The 20,412-nt window shown below is 38.0% G+C and overlaps 3 protein-coding genes across 5 annotated transcripts in view; 1 reads left to right on the forward strand and 2 right to left on the reverse strand.

The window, feature by feature from the left end:
- Positions 1–1,647: 1,647 nt before the first annotated feature.
- On the reverse strand, positions 1,648–14,170 carry Ns4 (Nucleostemin 4). Its single transcript, XM_034983071.2, has 12 exons — positions 14,028–14,170; positions 13,043–13,145; positions 12,140–12,284; positions 11,796–11,943; positions 10,742–10,882; positions 8,773–8,983; positions 7,560–7,730; positions 6,777–6,979; positions 5,892–6,007; positions 5,273–5,407; positions 3,966–4,063; positions 1,648–3,181 (listed from the first exon to the last, which is right to left on the reverse strand). The coding sequence occupies exons 2-12, from the start codon at positions 13,131–13,133 to the stop codon at positions 2,970–2,972; spliced, it is 1,671 nt and encodes a 556-aa protein (XP_034838962.1). The 5' UTR covers positions 13,134–13,145; positions 14,028–14,170; the 3' UTR covers positions 1,648–2,969.
- A 287-nt stretch (positions 14,171–14,457) lies between these two features.
- On the forward strand, positions 14,458–15,060 carry LOC117995033 (U6 snRNA-associated Sm-like protein LSm4). Its single transcript, XM_034983015.2, has one exon. It carries the CDS (start codon positions 14,583–14,585, stop codon positions 14,997–14,999), a length of 417 nt encoding a protein of 138 aa, XP_034838906.1. The 5' UTR covers positions 14,458–14,582; the 3' UTR covers positions 15,000–15,060.
- A 2,114-nt stretch (positions 15,061–17,174) lies between these two features.
- Dcr-1 (Endoribonuclease Dcr-1) overlaps positions 17,175–20,412 on the reverse strand; it is a 58,051-nt gene continuing 54,813 nt past the window's right edge. For all 3 annotated transcript variants that reach the window (XM_069508330.1, XM_069508331.1, XM_069508329.1), the window contains exons 42-44: positions 18,582–18,714; positions 17,655–17,942; positions 17,175–17,185 (exon numbers count right to left, since the gene is read on the reverse strand). In XM_069508330.1, the coding sequence (XP_069364431.1) occupies positions 17,786–17,942; positions 18,582–18,714 (290 nt within the window). In that variant the 3' untranslated portion in view covers positions 17,175–17,185; positions 17,655–17,785. The remainder of the gene's footprint in view (positions 17,186–17,654; positions 17,943–18,581; positions 18,715–20,412) is intronic.

A 20,412-nucleotide genomic window follows, 5' to 3' on the forward strand; every position in this document is an offset into this window, starting at 1 on the left:
CGTCACGCAAATCGTATCGTGGGATCTAAACAGCCGCAACCCGTCAGTCCGGTGCTAGTTTACGAGATCGCAGGGTCGAAATGACCCCATCTCCGTTATGGCGTAATTGTGTAAGGGTTAAGGTAAATCTAACTTTACTGGTTAGGGGTCGTATTATGACAATTTTACCTTCCGAATGTCTTTAGATGATTTTTGAGGTAGGTAGGTAATAACAGGGATTTCTTTTCTTCTTTCGTTTCTTTGAAGCTATGAGGCAATGATTCGAAATCTATATACCTACCTACCTATGTATAAAAGGAAAAGGACTGACTGATCTATCAACGCACAGCTCAAACTACTGGACAGATTGGGCTGAAATTTGGCATGCAGATAGCTATTATGACGTAGACATTCGCTGAGAAAGGATTTTTGAAAATTCAACCCCTAAGGCGGTGAAATAGGGGTTTGAAATGTGTGTAGTCCACGTGGACGAAGTCGCGAGCATAAGCTAGTACCTAATTTTAGGTGGTAGGTACTTTAAGGAACTATGAATAAATCCAGCAAAGTTTAGAGAGATAAATCTTTGAAAACGGGTAAGGGTAACCCCAGATATAGATAGGTAGGTATGCTTTGAGTTTAACAATAGGAGATCTGCGAATGATGGCCTTTGATTTAGATGTGGGTACGGACTTTATCTATATTCTACTAGCAGTTGCCCGCGACTTCGTCCGCGTAAAATTTCTGGTTTCTCACGATTCATGAGATCTGAAATCTTCCCGCTGCAAGAGGCCTTACTTACCGACTCACTCAGTCTCACCTTAAGGCACGGAACCCAGAATACCTAAATGCCAATTTTTATATCTCTAACTTCAAATTTTGTTTTAAAAACATTTCCCCCCCTATTTTACCACCCTTAAGGGGGAATTCCCCAAATTGAATTATACAGATTTTTATTATTTACAGCTAAAAACCTAAATTTCGATTTTCACGTCTCTAACTTCAAAAACATAGGAGTTTCATAAAACCTTCGACCGCCGCCCCCCCCCCCCTTCACACTCTGGGGGGGGGGGGGGGGAATTTTCCAAATTTCAAGTTTGTAGGCCTTATAGTTCCTGAGATTAGTTTTTGATAGATAGTAGTAAAAATTATCACCACTATATCATCGATCAATCTAAATATATAAAAGGAAAAGGTGACTGACTGACTGACTGACTGACTGATCTATCAACGCACAGCTCGAACTACTGGACGGATCGGGCTGAAATTTGGCATGCAGATAGCTATTATGACGTAGGCATCCGCTAAGAAAGGATTTTTGAAAATTCAACTCCTAAGGGGGTGAAATAGGGTTTTGAAATTTTGTAGTCCACGCGGACGAAGTCGCGAGCATAAGCTAGTACATTATAAACCAGATTTTAAATGCGAAAAAAAACAATGATCACCAATAATAGTGATCATCACCAAATGAAACTAATCATCACCAGCCAACGCGGCGAACATGTTCACGATCTCGGTGCGCTCATCACTATCATCATCGGCCGAGCTGTCATCATCGGCTGACCTATCGTCCGTGTCTGATGATGGAATTGATAATGACGTCACCACGACTTCTTAAGAAGCTTCTCAAGAAGAAGTATTATTATCACAAAAAAAATGAAAAACCAAAGATTTTTGTAAGCAAACATTTATTTTAAAATAATAATTACGATAAATAGTTAACATTGGAATATTAAATTAAGCGTATTACATAGCTAGGTACCGATAGACGTTAGGGTCCCAAATTGTTAGAATGGCAACCCCGTACAGAAGCCCCCCACTAGGCCAACGATAAAGGATCTCAAGCCAACCATGTTCTGTAGAAAATGTTGGGGTTCCAAATTGTTAGAATGGCAGCCCCGTACAGAAGCCCCCCACTAGGCCAACGATGAAGGATCTCAAGCGAACCGTGTTCTGTAGAAAATGTTGGGGGTTCCAAATTGTTAGAATGGCAGCCCCGTACAGAAGCCCCCCACTAGGCCAACGATGAAGGATCTCAAGCGAACCGTGTTCTGTAGAAAATGTTGGGGTTCCAAATTGTTAGAATGGCAGCCCCGTACAGAAGCCCCCCACTAGGCCAACGATGAAGGATCACAAGCGAACCGTGTTCTGTAGAAAATGTTGGGGTTCCAAATTGTTAGAATGGCAGCCCCGTACAGAAGCCCCCCACTAGGCCAACGATGAAGGATCTCAAGCGAACCGTGTTCTGTAGAAAATGTTGGGGTTCCAAATTGTTAGAATGGCAAACCCGTACAGAAGCCCCCCACTAGGCCAATGATGAAGGATCTCAAGCGAACCGTGTTTTGTAGAAAATGTTGGGGTTCCAAATTGTTAGAATGGCAAACCCGTACAGAAGCCCCCCACTAGGCCAACGATGAAGGATCTCAAGCGAACCGTGTTCTGTAGAAAATGTTGGGGTTCCAAATTGTTAGAATGGCAAACCCGTACAGAAGCCCCCCACTAGGCCAACGATGAAGGATCTCAAGCCAACCATGTTCTGTAGAAAATGTTGGGGTTCCAAATTGTTAGAATGGCAGCCCCGTACAGAAGCCCCCCACTAGGCCAACGATGAAGGATCTCAAGCGAACCGTGTTCTGTAGAAAATGTTGGGGTTCCAAATTGTTAGAATGGCAAACCCGTACAGAAGCCCCCCACTAGGCCAACGATGAAGGATCTCAAGCGAACCGTGTTCTGTAGAAAATGTTGGGGTTCCAAATTGTTAGAATGGCAACCCCGCATTGGAAAACGCAGCGTTGGGTAACCCCCCCATCAGCGATGGAGGATCTCAAGCGGACTGTGTTCTGTGTAAACCTTTACAAGAGACCAATGTCCAGCAGTGGACCTCTATTTTTTGAAATCACGACGAAATTATGTCTCGTCAATACATTATAAACCAGATTTTAAATGCGAAAAAAACAATGATCACCAATAATAGTGATCATCACCAAATAAAACTAATCATCACCAGCCAACGCGGCGAATTTGTTCACGATCTCGGTGCGCTCATCACTATCATCATCATCACTCTCATCGGCCGAGCTGTCATCATCGGCTGACCTATCATCCGTGTCTGATGATGGAATTGATGATGACGGAATGTCTTCGTCCTTTGTGAGGGCTTGTACCCATTTGACGTACTTGATTTCTTCACAGGATTCGAATTTTTCTGTAAAAAAAAGGAAAAGTTAGGTAGTTTTAGTAGTTCTTTTAGTTCTTGTGGGGGGTCAATAAATATTATTCATGATATGAGTCGGTTATTTTAAAATATAAGGGGTTTTCGAAAAAACGAAGATTTCGCTTGGGATTTTTAAAAAAAACTTATTCCACGCGAACGTAATCACGGGAATCAACTAGTGATTTATAATCACGATAAGAGTAGCTTAATTATCTAAATATATAAAAGGAAAAACTGACTGACTGACTGAATGATCTATCAACGCACATCTCAAACTACGGGACGGGTCGGGCTGAAATTTGGCATGCATATATAGCCTATCACGACGTACGCATCCGCTAAGAAAGGATTTTTGAAAATACAACTTTCTAGGGGGTAAAATAGGGGTTTGTTTGTGTAGTCCACGCGGACTTAAGCTAGTACCTTATAGGGGTCGATTACTCTAATATTTTTTAATTCATAGACTAGCGCTTGGCTGCAATCAGATCAGTAGGGCGATTGTCTAAAACCTGCATCAATCATTATTACAATCTCAATTGTTGTGATTGGCTGAATTTGTGCGATTCTTGTTGCAACAATGCATTGTGGCCAATAGTGAGCGAGCATTAACCAATCAGAGATGATTGCGATCGCGACATTGTAGCTGTCATTCTCTCGAATCGTGCAGCTGGTGGTAAGTGATGATGCAGGCTAAGATGGAGCGCGCTTGCCTAGAAGATGCCTATTCACTCTTGCCTTGAAGGTCTTTATCTGGTGTGACACTCAAAATACATACCTCTTTCTTCAGTAAAGTTGGGAGGTCTCAACCACAAACATATTTTTCCATCGAGCGCCATCCGCAGGATACTGTTAGCTGCTCTGTACGTATCCAGCCTACAAATAATATAATTAAATACATATATATATATGATATATTTATATATATATATATATTGTAATTTTTTTTTTTTATTATTATTACAATAAAACTTAAAGCTAGCCTTATCTAATTACTATATGAATCATGACCGCGTGGAATGGTGCCAAGAATACTGACTGCATTTCCGCGCTGGACAGCCAGGCTGATCCGTTGCGCAAAAAATGAGCCAGCCCTTCTGTCACCAGATGTTATATATATATTATATATCAAAATATATATTATTATTACAAAATAAATATATAATACACACACACACATACACACACACACACACACACAGCTGTTTCTAACTGTAATAGTGTAAATATGTTTAATTATATATCTACCTTACATGCCGATTTCTTTTCCTTTCTATTATAAAATGAGTCATGAATATTAAGGAGAGTGCTGTCGCCTAAAACACAGGTATATACCTAGCTTAGGGACAGTCGGTATTTCTGTATACTTAACAAAATTGGTATGTTATTATGAGCATGTATTTTGTACTTTTAAATATGCAGATGTACTTGTAACTTATGTATGTTTTTGATCAATAAAAATAATTTAATTAATTTAAAAAAAAAAAAATCATAATATCCATACTAATATTATAAATACAAAAGTGCGTGTCTGATAGCTTTTCACGGTCTGTCTGTTCAACCGATTTTGACGAAATTAATTTTGAAAAATGCAGAAGTAGCTTATAACACTGACTTGTTTAATCACTCATTCTCTGAATCGTTCAACCAGTCATTCACTGATTTATTCAATCACTCAATAACAGACTCATTCGATCACTCATTCTCTCTTCATGAATCATTCAGTCAATCATTGACTCATTATATAACTCATTCACTATTCATTTAATCACTCATTCTCTGAGTCATTAATCACTGATTATCTGAGTCTTTTAAACACTCTTTCACTTACTTATTCAATCACTCACTGCCTCATTCACTGATTATCTGAATCATTCAGTCAGTCATTGACTCATTATTTCACTCATTCAATAACTCATCACTCATTCTCTGAATCGTTCAAACACTCATTCACTTATGCAATTACTCATACACTGACTCATTCAACCGCTCACTCACTGCCTCACTCACTGATGCTCTGAATTATTCGGTCAATCATTGACTTATTATATCACTCATTCATTGACTCATTTATTCTGAACTCACCTAGCTGCCTTAGCGGTGAGGTAGCCACGTTTCTTGGCCCACCCGTCGCAGATATCTCTAGGAGACCATGTGTCGTCGTTTTCTGGATGATCCATCCTTAGTAAACGTGGCAAGTCTAATCTTTCTGCTAAATACCTGCGGAATATATATGTACATCTGTATGTATAATGATGATACCATCACCATCATGATACTAAGAACAGGTGTCCTCTCAGTATAAGGATTCGGCGGTCGGCCATAGTCTACCACGCTGGCCAATGGCGGATTGGCAGACTTCACACACCATTGAGAACATTATGGAGAACTCGCAGGCAGGTTTCCTGACGATGTTTTCTTTCACCGTTAAAGCAAGTGATATTTGAACGCTTAAAACTTGGTGAAATTATTTTGATTGTGAGGGGTCTACCAATGCTGCGCTTTCTACTGCGAGGTCACCATTTGTTAACCTTGGAAACCCATATATATTGGTTCTTCTGGCTATGTGCCACTTCAGCTTCGCAACCCGTTGAGCTATGTCGGTTACTCTAGTTCTCCTACGGATCTCCTCATGTCTGATGTGATCACGTAGAGAAACTCCAAGCATAGTTCCTCCCATAAGAAAATAGTCTTGAATGCTTACCGTATAGTGGTATAAGGTTCCCTCAGTTGGGCTATGGGGTACGACCCCATGAGTATTTGTATGGGACGCGGCACCTTGGACGGGAACACGAGACCCGGGCAATCGCACAGACGGACCTACGGACAAGAATACGTATACAGCGTGTTTTACAATGTATACTAATATTATGAAGACGTAAAGTTTGTAAGTTTGTTCGTAGGGGGTAATCTATGAAACTACAGCACCGATTTCGAAAATTCTTTCAAATTCAAATAATTTATTCAAAATAGGTAATAAATTACTCTTTTTGATGATTGGTTTCACCAGTAGAAAACTTCATTATTCCTGAGTAACTAATTACACACTTGCCTGTGCAAACAAACGTTACCTGTGGACACCCATTTAGGGCATCAACATAACAGCGTTTACCTTAGGAAATAGAAGTTACCTGTAAAATAGAAGTTACCTGTCCTTACCTCTGGAGTTAAGAATATAGTCTGGAAGTGTTTAGTGTGTCCAGGGGTCTTTGATACGGATACGACTTTCTTTCCCATTATAGCGTTCATAAGTGAAGATTTGGTTGTCCTACGCTTTTTGAAAGCCTATTCCATCACAAGTAAGCGTTTATCGATAACACCTGATGGCAAGTGACGATGCAATTTAATATCTAGACGCATTTACCCGAATAGCGCATGGCAGATATAGACTCATAGCTCTATGCGGTGTCTTAAATTTAATTCAGTCCTTATTTTGCGGAACGTCGTAAGTAAGAAACAGAACTTACCTGTCAAATTATTACTTACCTGTGCAAACGTTACCTGTGCTCATTTAGGGCGTTAAAATCCCGGCGTATAGGTACCTTTGGAAATAGAAATTACCTGTAAAATAGAAGTTACCTGTCCTTACCTCTGGAGTTAAGAATATAGTCTGGAAGTGTTTAGTGTGTCCAGGGGTCTTTGATACGGATACGACTTTCTTTCCCATTATAGCGTTCATTAGTGACGATTTGCCAACATTTGGTTGCCCTACACAGCCTATCGTGAGTATGCCGTTCTTGTATCTTTCGTGCGTGTAGAATGTTGTGTCAGACTTTTCTAGAATGGTCTCACCTAGGACAAAAACATAAGAAAAACTTTAAAATCCATTACAAACAAAAGTAGCAAAAAATATAAAAAATGATTTAACCAAGGATAGAACCCGGGAATTCATGCTAAAGAGGCAATCGCAACATTGACAATAATACAATAAATCATTCGTTCCATCGATCACTACTGATTTATTCATTCACTCGCTCAGGAACCTGCATTCACTCACTCACCTCACTCGTAAATTCACTCTTCATTCGTTCACTCACTCATGTCATACACATAACACTCATTTGGCTCATCTTTCCTTCGTTCAACATTATCAATACATTGGTATTACTTTTCTTTTTACATACACAATTATTACTCACTCATTCATCGTTCAATCTTTCACTAGTTCTTCAATTGCCAAATCATTCAATTACTAAACTTACCAACTTCAGTTTCATCATCTTCGAACTCCAATTTTTATATCAAGCTCATTGTTTATCTCTGTAATCAATCATTCACTCACTTAATCAATCATTCAATCACTCACTCGTTCAACACGCACTCGTTCAATCACTCACTAATTCTTCAAACATCGAATCATTCACTCACTTACCAACTTCAGTCTCATCATCTTCAAACTCCAAATTGGTTTCTTCTTTTATCTTCTTTTCCCAAGAAGATAAGTCCACTTCTCCGGTGACAATGTCTTTACAAGCTTCTAGAATCTTAGTGGCGCCCTCTGCGCACATGCGTTGTCGACCCTTGCGTCTGCGCACGTTGAGGCCTGGCGATAAGTAAATAAAGTACTATCAGTACCCTTATTACAAATGCGAAAGTGTGTTTGTTTGTTGGTTTGTCCTTCAATCACGTCGCAACGGAGCAACGGATCGACGTGATTTTTTGCATGGGTATAGTTAAAGACCCGGAGGTGACATGGGCTAATTTTTATCCTAGAAAACCAAAGTGTTCCCACGGAATTTTTAACCGACTTCAAAAAAAGGAGGATGTTCTCAATTCGTCGGATTTTTTTTTTTTTATCTATTTTTTTTATTACTCGAAGACGCCTGGACCGATTTTGAAAATTCTTTTTTTGTTTGAAAGGGTATACTTCAAAGTTGGTCCCATTTAAATTTGGTGAAGATCTGATGAACATCTTCGAAGATAGATACTGGAACTAGCAATCGCGAGCAATTTACTTAAGAGTAAATTGCTCGCGATCAGTGTAATAGCTTAGTAAACAGTAGATTTTTAACCAGTCATAGCATAATTCCATGGGGCCACTAAAAATTGTGAAATAAAAAAAAATTACAAAAAAAATAAAAACAGACTTCGATAAGTTACACAAACACTAAAAATTGAAAAATAATTTAATTTATTACCGAATATATTATGTATACAAGAGTTAATATAGTTCCATAATAATATTTTTTTTAAAAGCCTAAATCCACGCGGACGAAGTCGCGGGCATCAGCTAGTAAATAAATAAAGTATACTAAGCTGTGACAGCCTAGTGGTTAGGACGACCGCCTTCTAATCAGAGGTCGTGGGTTCGATCCCGGGCACGCATCTCTAACCTTTCGGAGTTATGTGCGTTTTAAGTTATCAAATATCTCCATAATGTTCTCAAAGGTGTGTGAAGTCTGCCAATCCGCAAATGGCCAGCGTGGTGGACTTTGACCAAAACCCTTCTCTCTGAGAGGAAACCCATGCTCTGTAGAGCGCCGGCGATGGGTTGATCATGATGATAATGAAAGTGTTACAAAGAAACCCAAGTATTTTAAATACTTCAGCTGTAATATCGACAGACATTGTCGGTGACCACTCACCAGCCTTATCGCTCGTGGCTCCAGCCAGATTGTACCCTGGACAGGAGGTGAAGTACACCACTCGCAGCTCAGGACACCTGGTGACCAGGAATTGCTTCCACGCAGCCACCACCGAAGCCGGCACCAAATCTATCTTGTTAAGGACTAGAATCATGTTTTTCTTCTGTTCATTTACTACGTATTCGTAGAGGGAGGGCGGGAACATCATACCCTGAAAAGGGGGAAGCAAGCAAGTTAATATTGCATGGTCATTCCTCCGTTCTGAGCTTACTTATCATCATCATCATTATGATCAACCCATCGCCGGCTCACTACAGAGCACGGGTCTCCTCTCAGAGGGAGAAGGGTTTGGCCATAGTCTACCACGCTGGCTATGTGCGGATTGGTAGACTTCACACACCTTTGAGAACATTATGGAGAACTCTCAGGCATGCAGGTTTCGTCACGATGGAGTTCCGGACCAGTAATTTTTTTTTTATCATTCACTTAACCTAAAAAAAAACGGTATATCGGCATACTAGACTGATATATCGATATATCAATATCGACCTAATTCGATATATTGATATCAATATGTGGCGGTTGCCACAGTAGAAACTAGATGGCGCTGTTCTATCGGTAACATTTCATGACGTAGTCCCGAACAAATGTACCGCCGACAGAACTCGCACTAACGGAGTTTTCTGCAATCTGGACTATATTAAGAAGTTTCAAGATACAACCGTCGGCCCAGCTGGCACTACCGAGCACAACCAACCGCTCGGTGGGAGATCTCCCTTTGGTACGGTCGAGCCTGCACACCGCTCCCGTACAAATCTATACTAATATTATAAAGAGGTAATGTCGTTAAGTTTGTTTGTAGGGGGTAATCTCTGGAACTACTGAACCGATTTTGAAAATTCTTTCACCAATAGAAAGCTACATTATTCCTGAGTGACATAGGCTATTTTATTTTATTTTTATTATTCATGTACCAAAAATTGTAGTTACAAAGTAATAATAAATTCCATTCCCTTTCAAGGTTGTGAGTAAGGCGTATCAAAGAAGTGGAATAGGTCTACGGTACTAGAATCTAATAAACTACATAAATATCTTAAAATAAATACCTAAATCAACTTATATACAATAATAATACTTATCATAAATAATTATATACATAATATATGAAAAATATAAATACATATAATATATAGAATACTCTATATTAATGATATATATTATGTACACGCGGGCGAAGCCGCGGGGATCAGCTAGTATATTGATATTTTTATAAACCTTGCATCCCTAAGCCCAGCCTGCAAAGATACTCACAGCTAGGGTTCATTCCCGGGAATTCTCGAGCCGAGAATTCCCGGGAAATCGTTGGGCTTTGTTCCCGGGAAATCAAGCTCGAGAAAACTCGAGAACTCGAGAAATCATATTTGAGTCTATGAAATTATAAAATAAAACGATTTGCGTTTGCCGTTTGTTTTAAATGCAAAAATTTCATTTGATTTTTTTTTCTAATTAACATGCCAAAAATGGTGCTGTGATTGTAATTTAATTATAAGTTAGGATAAGGTTAACGTTTTCATGTTGAAATTTTTGTTTATTGTTTGTTTTGTTTAAAAGAAAGAAGCTAGAAGTTTTAAGTTGATTTTTTTTTCTTTTTAATGCTGTGCTTGTGCTGTAATTGTATATATGTATAAGTCACAAATGTCAGAATAGCTTATTTTTTTAGTTTTCTTTAAGAAAAAGAAGCTAATTATGTTGAAGACTGTCAATAAAAGTCTTATAATTATTTTGGTACTTTTATTTGATAGGAAACCACTGAATTTGTTGATTAATCGCATTATTGGAACCGAAGAATATGCAAATCCGTACGTAAATGTAAATTTCTCGACAACCCGAGAAGACCCGAGAAATTAGCCTCGAGAATTCTCGAGACCCGAGAAATTGATAAGCTCGAGAAATCATGAACCCTACTCACAGCGTATCTGACATCAACGATGAGCAACAGAATGTCGCACATTTCCAACACCCGCCACAGTTGTCTCCACGTTTCCAGATTCAGCTCGAAGTATGACATCTCTTTCCAGTGCGGGCTGGCTTGGAGGACTTGAATGTATTCCTGGAATTTTGTAAAGTGGTGATAATAAAAAGAATATCCGGCTGAGTTTGTTGTGGGCTCTTCTCAGACCTGGGCGCGTTTGGAACCCTCGTAGCTTTAGTTTTAAGTTTGCGTTATAATTATCACCACTATATCTTACAAATCTAACACCATACCAGACTATCAATAAGAGTAATTTATTACCTATTTTGAATAAATCATTTGACTTTGACTATATTTATTTTATTAACATATTGCACAATCTCAAATCAAGAAAGACTAAGATGCGTCAGTGGACAATTTCTTAGTATATAAGATAATTTATAAGTTTAGGTTAAAATAAAATTACTTATTAGTCATACATAAGGCTAGATCGTAATATAATTGAGTAGCTAATTGGCACTCAACAATAAGGAAAAAAAAAAAAAAAAAAAAACATATTGGCACCGATTCCGTTGTCTTTCTCAAAACTAAGTTTAGAGTATATATGCATCCTTTTCGTTTTAAGAGTGCTAAAAAAGGGACAGAACATGAACTTTACAATTAGAGACTCTAAATTATATTTAAATTTTATTACATTTAAAGGTTCGCGACTGCGCGATAAAATCACGGGTTTTAACATCTAAAAATTAAATTTAAAACTGTCAAACTGTGTCTGTCCTTTTCATATTACATTAGTAATAGAAGAGGATGTGAATACTCTAAAATTTAGTTGTGCTCAGAATCAGTACCATTGTACATTTAAATATGCTGATGTACTTGTATTGTATCTATGTTTTTGGATCAATAAACAATTAAAAACGGTTTAATATCAAAATCAGTTAAACTGTTGACCCGTGAAAGGCTAGCAGACAGACAGACAGACAGACACACTTTCGCATTTATAATATTAGTATACTATGGATGGATACTTTATCACACAAAAAACACAAACCCTGAAATATTTCTGTTCCTGTGCGTCCAACTGTGCGGGCGTCATACTGAAGTCCCACGGAGGTCGCTTCGGGAATGATATCTCCTTGGGGAAGAAGTCGGTAGGGTCTATCTCCATCTCCTTCTCTGACACTGGATTTAAGGACTTCCTGAAAATTTCATCAAAATCGGTTGAACGGTTGGGCCGTGAAAAGTCGTCGAGTTATCTGTCTGTTTCGCTCGCACTTATCTACGACCTGTAAGTGCGAGCGAAACAGACAGATAACTCGACGACTCAGTTTAAAATGTGTCGACTGTAGGCGTCTATAGGTGGTGGTCTGTGGCAATGTATGACTATTAACTTACAATGCATCTTCCTTCTTCATCCTCAGCTCTTCATCAGACTCGCGGTAGAACTTGAGCGCATATCGGTTGGCATCACCACGTCCCCTTGAACGATTCGGTTGGTAGTTCACGGATACCACATCATATGAGTTTGTTCCAGAAGATGCTGGAATGAAATTCATTTATTTTACGTAAGACAGAAATAGCTGTGATAGCCTAGTGGTTAGGATGTCAACCTTCCAATTGGAGGTCGAGAGTTCGATCCCGGGCACGCACCTCTAACTTTTCGGAGTTATGTGCATTTCAAGTAATTAAATATCACTTGCTTTAATAGTGAAAAAAACATCGCAAGGAAACCTGCATGCCTGAGAGTTCTCCATAATGTTCTCAAAGGTGTGTGAAGTTGATCCGCACATGGCTAGCATGTTAGAATATGGCCAAAACCCCTAATGATCATGAACCCCTATTATTTATGTGGATTATTAGTTATTCATAAGATAGCCGTTAAGTAGTAGATTAATAATTTTATTATCGTTGTAAATAATTTATTTTTAAATTTTAATAATTGTTAATAGGTATAAGATAGATTAGAGTGCACTGTCGCATTAGGACTACCCTGTAAGGACAGTGCACATTATGGCATTATAATAAATAATAATAATAATTCTCTCATCGCTCGTGCTATGAATCGTGTGTCCGACGAAAATGATCGCGCGTCCCGTGCGTTCAAACAAACTGTGTTCTACTGAATGTCCTATTGAAGATCGCGCGATCATGCGATGCGTTCATATTGTATTTCATCGCACGATGAAATCGCATCGCATCATCGCGCGAGCGATGACAATAGGATGGCGCCTATGGGGAAGGGGGGGGTTCGACAAAGTCTGTCATAAGCTACTTTACATCATAACACATGCTACTTACTGTTCATAATCAATGTTTTATTCTTTTTGGCTTGCAGCTGCTGTTTCTTAGCTTTCCCACTGAAGGGGGTTTTCCGCCGAGCTTGAGGCATCTTGGATTTATTCTGAAAAAGTATTTTTATGTTTAACAAAACACACTACTTCTACTGTAGACTAATATATAGTATACTGTACATCAACATTTAAAAAGGAGATAGTGAATTTGTAGAGCATCATTTCTGTCATGGAGATGGACAAAACGTCACATAGGTATGAGTGACAGAGACAACACTCTACAAAGCCAAAATGTCATTCTAAAGGCCGATGTACATCACTTTCGGCCACATACTGTACTGTAGCGCTCTACAAATGTGACCCCAATTTGTCTTACAAGTCAGTTCAAGAATTGTTGCCAGCGTAAACCTTTATATACTACTAGCTAATGCGACTTCGTCCGCGTGGATTTATTTTAAAATAATCCTGTGGGAACTCTTTGCTTTTCTGGGATAAAAAGTAGCCTATGTCGTTCCCCAGGATGCAAGCTATATCTGCAGTCGTGTAAGTCTACCAGACAGACAGTTCCCCAGGATGCAAGCTATATCTGCAGTCGTGAAAGTCTACCAGACAGACAGACAGACATACTTTCGCATTTATAATATTAGTATGGATATAAGGATAAAGAAACTATATAGGAATACAATAACATTTAAGGCATTTTCAACGTAATGCACAAAAACATTAAATGTTTTTAGTGCATGCCGCATGCACTACAAACATACATGCATACAGAAAACCGGTTTCAATGTTTTCAGATAAAGTAAAGTGAAATCATAACATGATTATCAAAATATGCACTATTCGTATATAAAAATATAAACTAATCGAACAGCTCAAACAGAGATAATCATGGGAAAATAGCATCGATGTGAAAATAGAAAGCAGCACACGAAAAATAGGTTAATTTATAGTAAAAGTGTAATCACTAACAGCTTTATTGGAACACTTACTCGTAGATTTTATGAAATTAATAAGTATAGAAAATCCTCACACGGTGGCTTTATAATAATAAACTTTAGGACCTATTATTAATTCTGGAAAAATCTAATCGATTCAAGAAATCCAAAAAATCAACAAACTGACCACAGAGTACTTTGTTTGTAAAGTAATGACAAGTAATGACATGACAAACTTTAGTTTCTGACATAAACTAGTTTTACGGCTCTGGGTTCTAGCCCTTTTGAGCCTAACTAAGCCCTAACATTGACTGATGGTTGCCGGGACCATCATTTTAAACCCCAACTTTTGTACAGTTGGAGAAAAAAACCTATACGACCGCAAAACTCAAGTCGGATGACTTCTCCGACTGTCGGACGGCTAGCAGCGTTCATTGTATTATATTTTGTTTGTTGGTCTGTGATATTACCTATGGATGGCCGGATTACTGGTCTGTGGCATAACCTTAAACATTTGACAAGTAAATAAAAATAAACTTGAATTTTATTTTCCGATTTTCTAAATAATATCGCTGTTTTTGTGCAAACTTTAATTGAAACTAATAGAAAATGCTACCATTATCGTTGTTACGCACAGCCCAAAACCATCCTATGCTGGTGGAGTTGAAAAATGGCGAAACCTACAACGGGCATCTAGTGAGCTGTGATAATTGGATGAACATTAATTTACGAGAAGTCATTTGCACTTCAAGAGATGGTGATAAGTTCTGGAGGATGCCCGAGTGTTACATTCGGGGTAGCACGATCAAATACCTTAGAATACCTGACGAAGTTATCGATATGGTGAAGGAAGAGACTCAAGTTAAAACCAGAGGTCGTGGAGAGATGAACAAAGGTAGAGGTGGCCAAAACATGAGGTCTGGTAGAGGAGGCAGTCGAGGTGCGTTCGGAAACCGTGGCAGACCCGCGCCTTTATCACGCGGTGGTGGGAATGCAGGTCGACCACAGAATAAAAACAAGAAATGATTTTTTTATTATTTAAATAAATTAGGTTCTTTTTTACGTAAATTATAAGTATTGCTAAGTATTTATGAGGTGTTTTATTTGCAATTTTTTCCATGTGCACACTTTTAAGTGTAGACCTATGGCACAATAACATCTTACTCTGCCTACGGTGCCTTACAGTGGCTGTTTAGGGTGAATAAATGGAGTAACCAACATACAGCTCAGCGGTTTGCTAAGCTGAAGTAGCAATGAACAGAACACAGTTCGAAAAAATCGACGTGGTGCTGCAATTAGGATTTTATTTTAAGTGTTTTATTTAAAAGGACAACTAACAGGTTACAGAAAAACTAAAGAAATACACAAATGCTATTTTGTAGACCCACTTAGTCATTACCACAGCTTGCGGTGAGAAACTAGATAGGAGAAAAAAAGAAATAAGGTCAAGAGAAGGATAGGATAGCTGGTATAGTAATCTTACTTTGAAAGTTGAAAATTCTAAATATTCGTTCATGAACACATTTTTATTTTTTGTGATCCTAACCACAAATTCACGGTTTTCGGATTTTTCCCTTTACATGGTGCTACAAAACCTATGTTCAAATTTCATGATTCTAGTTCAATGGGAAGTACCTAACCTGTAGGTTTCTTGACAGACAGACAACAAAGTGATCCTATAAATAAGGGTTCCTTTTTCATTTCGAGGTATGGAACCCTAAAAAAAAAGGTTTTTTTAAATAAGTACCTAACCTACCTACTTTAGTAAATTTCAAACTTGCAATGGCAAATCTAAAAAGTTTGTCATAATGTGAAAATAAATTAGTGAAGTGGAAAGAAAAGACTAGAACCATTATTCATAAAAGCGATTTATTTCGAGTATACTGCATCCAAATATTTTTTCAAGTTAAAATAATTTAAAATACATAATTCACAATTTTCTTATAGGTTAGGTTACATATCTAATTTTATTGAATAAAATATCTTTCCCCTAATATTATGAACTAATTATTGATGATCAAAGTTGCCTTCATCTGTGTGGGTTTAGGTTTCAAGAATCCTGTGGGAACTCTTTGATTTTCCAGAATAAAAATTAGCCCATGTCATTCTCCAGGACTCATGCAAAATATAATGCTGTTTTGTTGCTCCAATGAGTTGTAATTCAACAAACCAAAAACTAAAGAGAATTCAACCTCAAGAGTACACATATACAAGGTTTTGCATGACAACAAAATCGTAAAATGTTGGGGGGGACAGGGGAGAATGCTTTGTTGTGATTGGTGGACTCAAAAGTCGCGTAATCAAGACAATGTGCGGAATGAGGGTACCTACCGAACGGGCGTGGGCCGACTTCTACTTTACGAAAAAAAATGATGCTGCCATAATTATTATTTAGCGTTTAAACTACCGTGAGTGATTTCCATTATAAATAATATCTGTCCCGGCTGTACTCATGTATTTAGTCGACGTTAGCTCGACTAGTTTCGAACCCATCCGGGGTCCTTTTCCACGTGAGTACAGCCAGGACAGATATTATTTATAATTATTATTCACCAGCTGATGCCCGCGACTTCGTACCCGTGGATTTAGATTTTTTAAAAACCCGTGGGAACTGCTTTTCCGGCATAAAAAGTAGCCTATCACTCTTCAGGTCTTAAACCTATGCAAAAAATCACGTCGGTCCGTTGCGACGTGATTGAAGGACAAACCAACAAACAAACACACCTTCACATTTATAATAGGGGCAGTGATTGTCATAGTCGGCATTATAAAAAAAACATAAGTAGTTACATTAGTTTATAATTTGAATACAGGTTGAATTTGATATATCATTACAAAAATATACAAAACATATTTAATTTAGAACTATTTACTTATAGAATAAATGGTGTTAGCGAGACAGAGTATAGTTTCACTTCTATCAAGGGTTATATCCTCACCGATTTTATTGCACAAAAGTCAAGTTTACTAAATAAATTGGTGGAATTGTTGCGGACCACAAAACTGCAGTACAAACCATACCTACGTTCATTTAAGTGTGGGGGAAGGTTACACTATTTTCACTTTTTCTCTAAGGGCGGGGGAAGGTCACACCATTTTCACTTTTACTTTATTTAAGTGTGGGGGAAGGTTACACTATTTTCACTTTTTCTCTAAGGGCGGGGGAAGGTCACACCATTTTCACTTTTACTTTTAAGGGCAGGGGAAGGTTACACTATTTACACTCTTAGAGCAGTTACGCACTGCATCTGATCCGAGCCCGTGAAAATACGTTCCTTTTTGTTTTGTATGGTAGCTTATGGCATAATGTCGTAGATTTTTTTTATTTTGTTTATTTGAAAGTAATCAACAGCGTAAATACATAATTGTTATTTAAATTTAAATCTAGTTATAACAGAAGGCCAAAAGAGATTACTTAAAATTATAATTAAAACTATTTTTAACAGAATAGATTTAGAATAAATGTAGGTATATACAATAATAAAATTACAACAGTGTGTGTGTATGCGTGTGTGCTTTTGTGTGTGTGAGTGTTAATATATATATAATAAATAGATAATCGCTGGGTATGCTCACGGCTGACGGATAGAACTCCGACAACAGAAGTGTAGTGGGTAATCGCCATTAAGTGTGGGTTACACTATTTCCACTTTTTCTCTAAGGGCGGGGGAAGGTCACACCATTTTCACTTTTACTTTTAAGGGCCGGGGAAGGTTACACTATTTTCACTTTATCACGTAAGGGCGAGGGAAAGTTAGACTTTATCACTTTTTTTAGCGGTGATTGTCCATCAGTCCCAGGTTCAGTGCCCGCTACCTGGGTTTGTGCGTTCTGAGATGCCTCAGAGCGCAGCGGGCGGCAGTGCCTTTAGCGATGCGGTAGTTTCGGCCGATGCCTTTAAACGCACCGCGACCGAACACTTCCACGCACACACGGACACGACGACCGTCCGCTAGGCGCTCCGGTTTACTGAAAAAAAAAAAAAAATAAGTTTAGCAATTTTTTTTCTTTTCTTTTTTTACTTACCACTTACCACTACATAGGTAATGTCCTCAAAGTTATGTGATACTAGATGATGCCCGCGACTTCGGACGCGTGGATTTTGGTTTTTAAAAATCCCGTAGGAACTTTTTGGTTTTCCGGGATAAAAAGTAGCCTAAGTCACTCTCCCAGGTCTTAAACAATACCCTTGCAATAATTTTATTTATTACCCAATATATTAAGTATGCAAGAGTTATTGTAGTTCTATAGTAATATTTTTTGGAGCCGGTCCCAATTAGCCGCACAAACCGTATATCTACCCTTCATATTGTTTTGTGACTCCACATTGGCACCTCATTGGCACCGACTCCAAAACTAAAAACTTAACTAAACTATTACTATAAAACTACAATAACTCTTGTATACATAATATATTGGGTGATAAATTAAATTATTTTTTACTGTTTAGTGTTTGTGGTTATTGAAGTCGGTTTACGGTGTGTTGACCGTTTTAGTCGGTCAACACATCGCATCGCATCGCACGATGCGGCATCGTTTTTGCGATGCGATATCGCACCGCAATGTTGTAGCCTCGCCCTAAGACTCATTACAACTAGAAATACTCACCCAAACTTGGCAGTGTCAGGTTCAGCCTCCAATAGTTCTCTGACGGGGGACTTGGGTGCGGCCGCGCTGAACGCATCCAACTCCGCACCCAGTAACCCACCCACCGACCTCCACACTGCACCCAGGGACATTCCTAGAAACATGGCAATTTTGAGTTAGTTCACTTTGTTTAGGGTGCGAGAAAAATACGTTATTTTGCGTTAGGACATTTTGTTACTGGAGCAAGTATAATTTCGAGTTGTGTCAACAGGTTATTTGATTATCTATAATATAAAAATGAATCACTAAATGTGTTGCTCATCGCAAATCTCGAGAACAGCTGAACTGATTTCGCTAATTCTTTTTTTATATAATTCCTTGAAGTACGAGGACGGTTCTTACGGAGAGAAAAAATTAAAAAATTTCAATCGACTGTTGTGTGGCAGCTAGTTTCTGATCAAATGAAAATAATTATGCTACGATAGTTTTAAAATAACCGGCAGGATTCGAACCCGCGTCTCCTGGGATCGCGCCCGACGCTCTGACCACTAGGCCACGGTTCGCCTGCTGCCAGTGACGAAATTTGTGATTTTTTTTTTTTTTTTTTCATGCATGTAAACTTTTTTTTGTTTTTTTATTCATGTAAACTTTTTTTTTATGTTTTTTTATTCATGTAAACTTTTTACAAGTACTTATGAATAGTCAGGTAGTTTTAATTTACCACTGGTTCGGAATGCCTTTCCTACCGAGAAGAACCAGCAAGAAACTCGGCGGTTGCTCTTTTTAAGAAGTGCAGATAAAAACTTTATCATAAAAAATACAAGTTAACCTCCGAAATTACGGAAATTCGGAGATTAACAATCAGTACTAACTAAAGTGGTCTAAGTCAAAAAATATGAAATTTCGGATGCATAGTTTTTTTTAGGGTTCCGTACCTCGAAATGAAAAAGGAACCCTTATTTATAGGATCACTTTGATGTCTGTCTGTCTGTCTGTCTGTCTGTCTGTCTGGAAACCTACGGGGTACTTCCCGTTGACCTAGAATCATGAAATTTGGCAGGTAGGTAGGTCTTATAGCTGACATTCGGGGAAAAATCTGAATAACGTGAATTTGTGGTTACATCATACAAAAATATTAAATTGTGGTCATGAACAAATATTGCTATTTTCAACTTTCAAAGTAAGGTTACTATACCAAGTGGGGTATCATATGAAAGGGCTTTACTTGCACATTCTAAAACAGATTTTTATTAATTTTTAGGCTTAATAGTTTTTGATTTATCGTGCATAATGTCAAAGATTCAAAGATTCTTTATTTGCGGAAACGTTATTACATAAAATTGTCCAGTAGAAATGTTTCGCCTTAAATATTAGGCATGCAAAACACTATAAGTAATTTAACGCACGTTGTCTTTGTCTATGGTAAAATTAAAAATCTAAAAATGTCCTAAGTTGAAAAAAAATTCATTAATGTTATATAATGTCTTGTCTATTAAAAAAATCATGCAATTTATTCTTAAATTTATTTTCATTCATTACATTTCCTTATCTCCCCTGGTATCTTATTATATATCTTTACCGCCATGACACAATCGATAAAATACGACTGTAGTACGGAATCCTCATTGCGCGAGCCTGACTCGCACTTGGCCGGTTTTTTTTAAATAGATATTTTTTTATTTTTATTTATTTTATTTTGTAGAGACAAACAGTTACAATTAGTTAGCTAGATAGTATATATGTAAAAACACTTAAACCAAAGCAGTCTCCAATGAGAAATTAACACTTATAATAATAATAAAAAATATATATATATATATAGCGAGCAAACGAGCAGGCGGGTCACCTGATG

This window comes from Maniola hyperantus, chromosome 28, assembly GCF_902806685.2.
Source record: "Maniola hyperantus chromosome 28, iAphHyp1.2, whole genome shotgun sequence".
NCBI classification, from domain to species: Eukaryota; Metazoa; Arthropoda; class Insecta; order Lepidoptera; family Nymphalidae; genus Maniola; species Maniola hyperantus.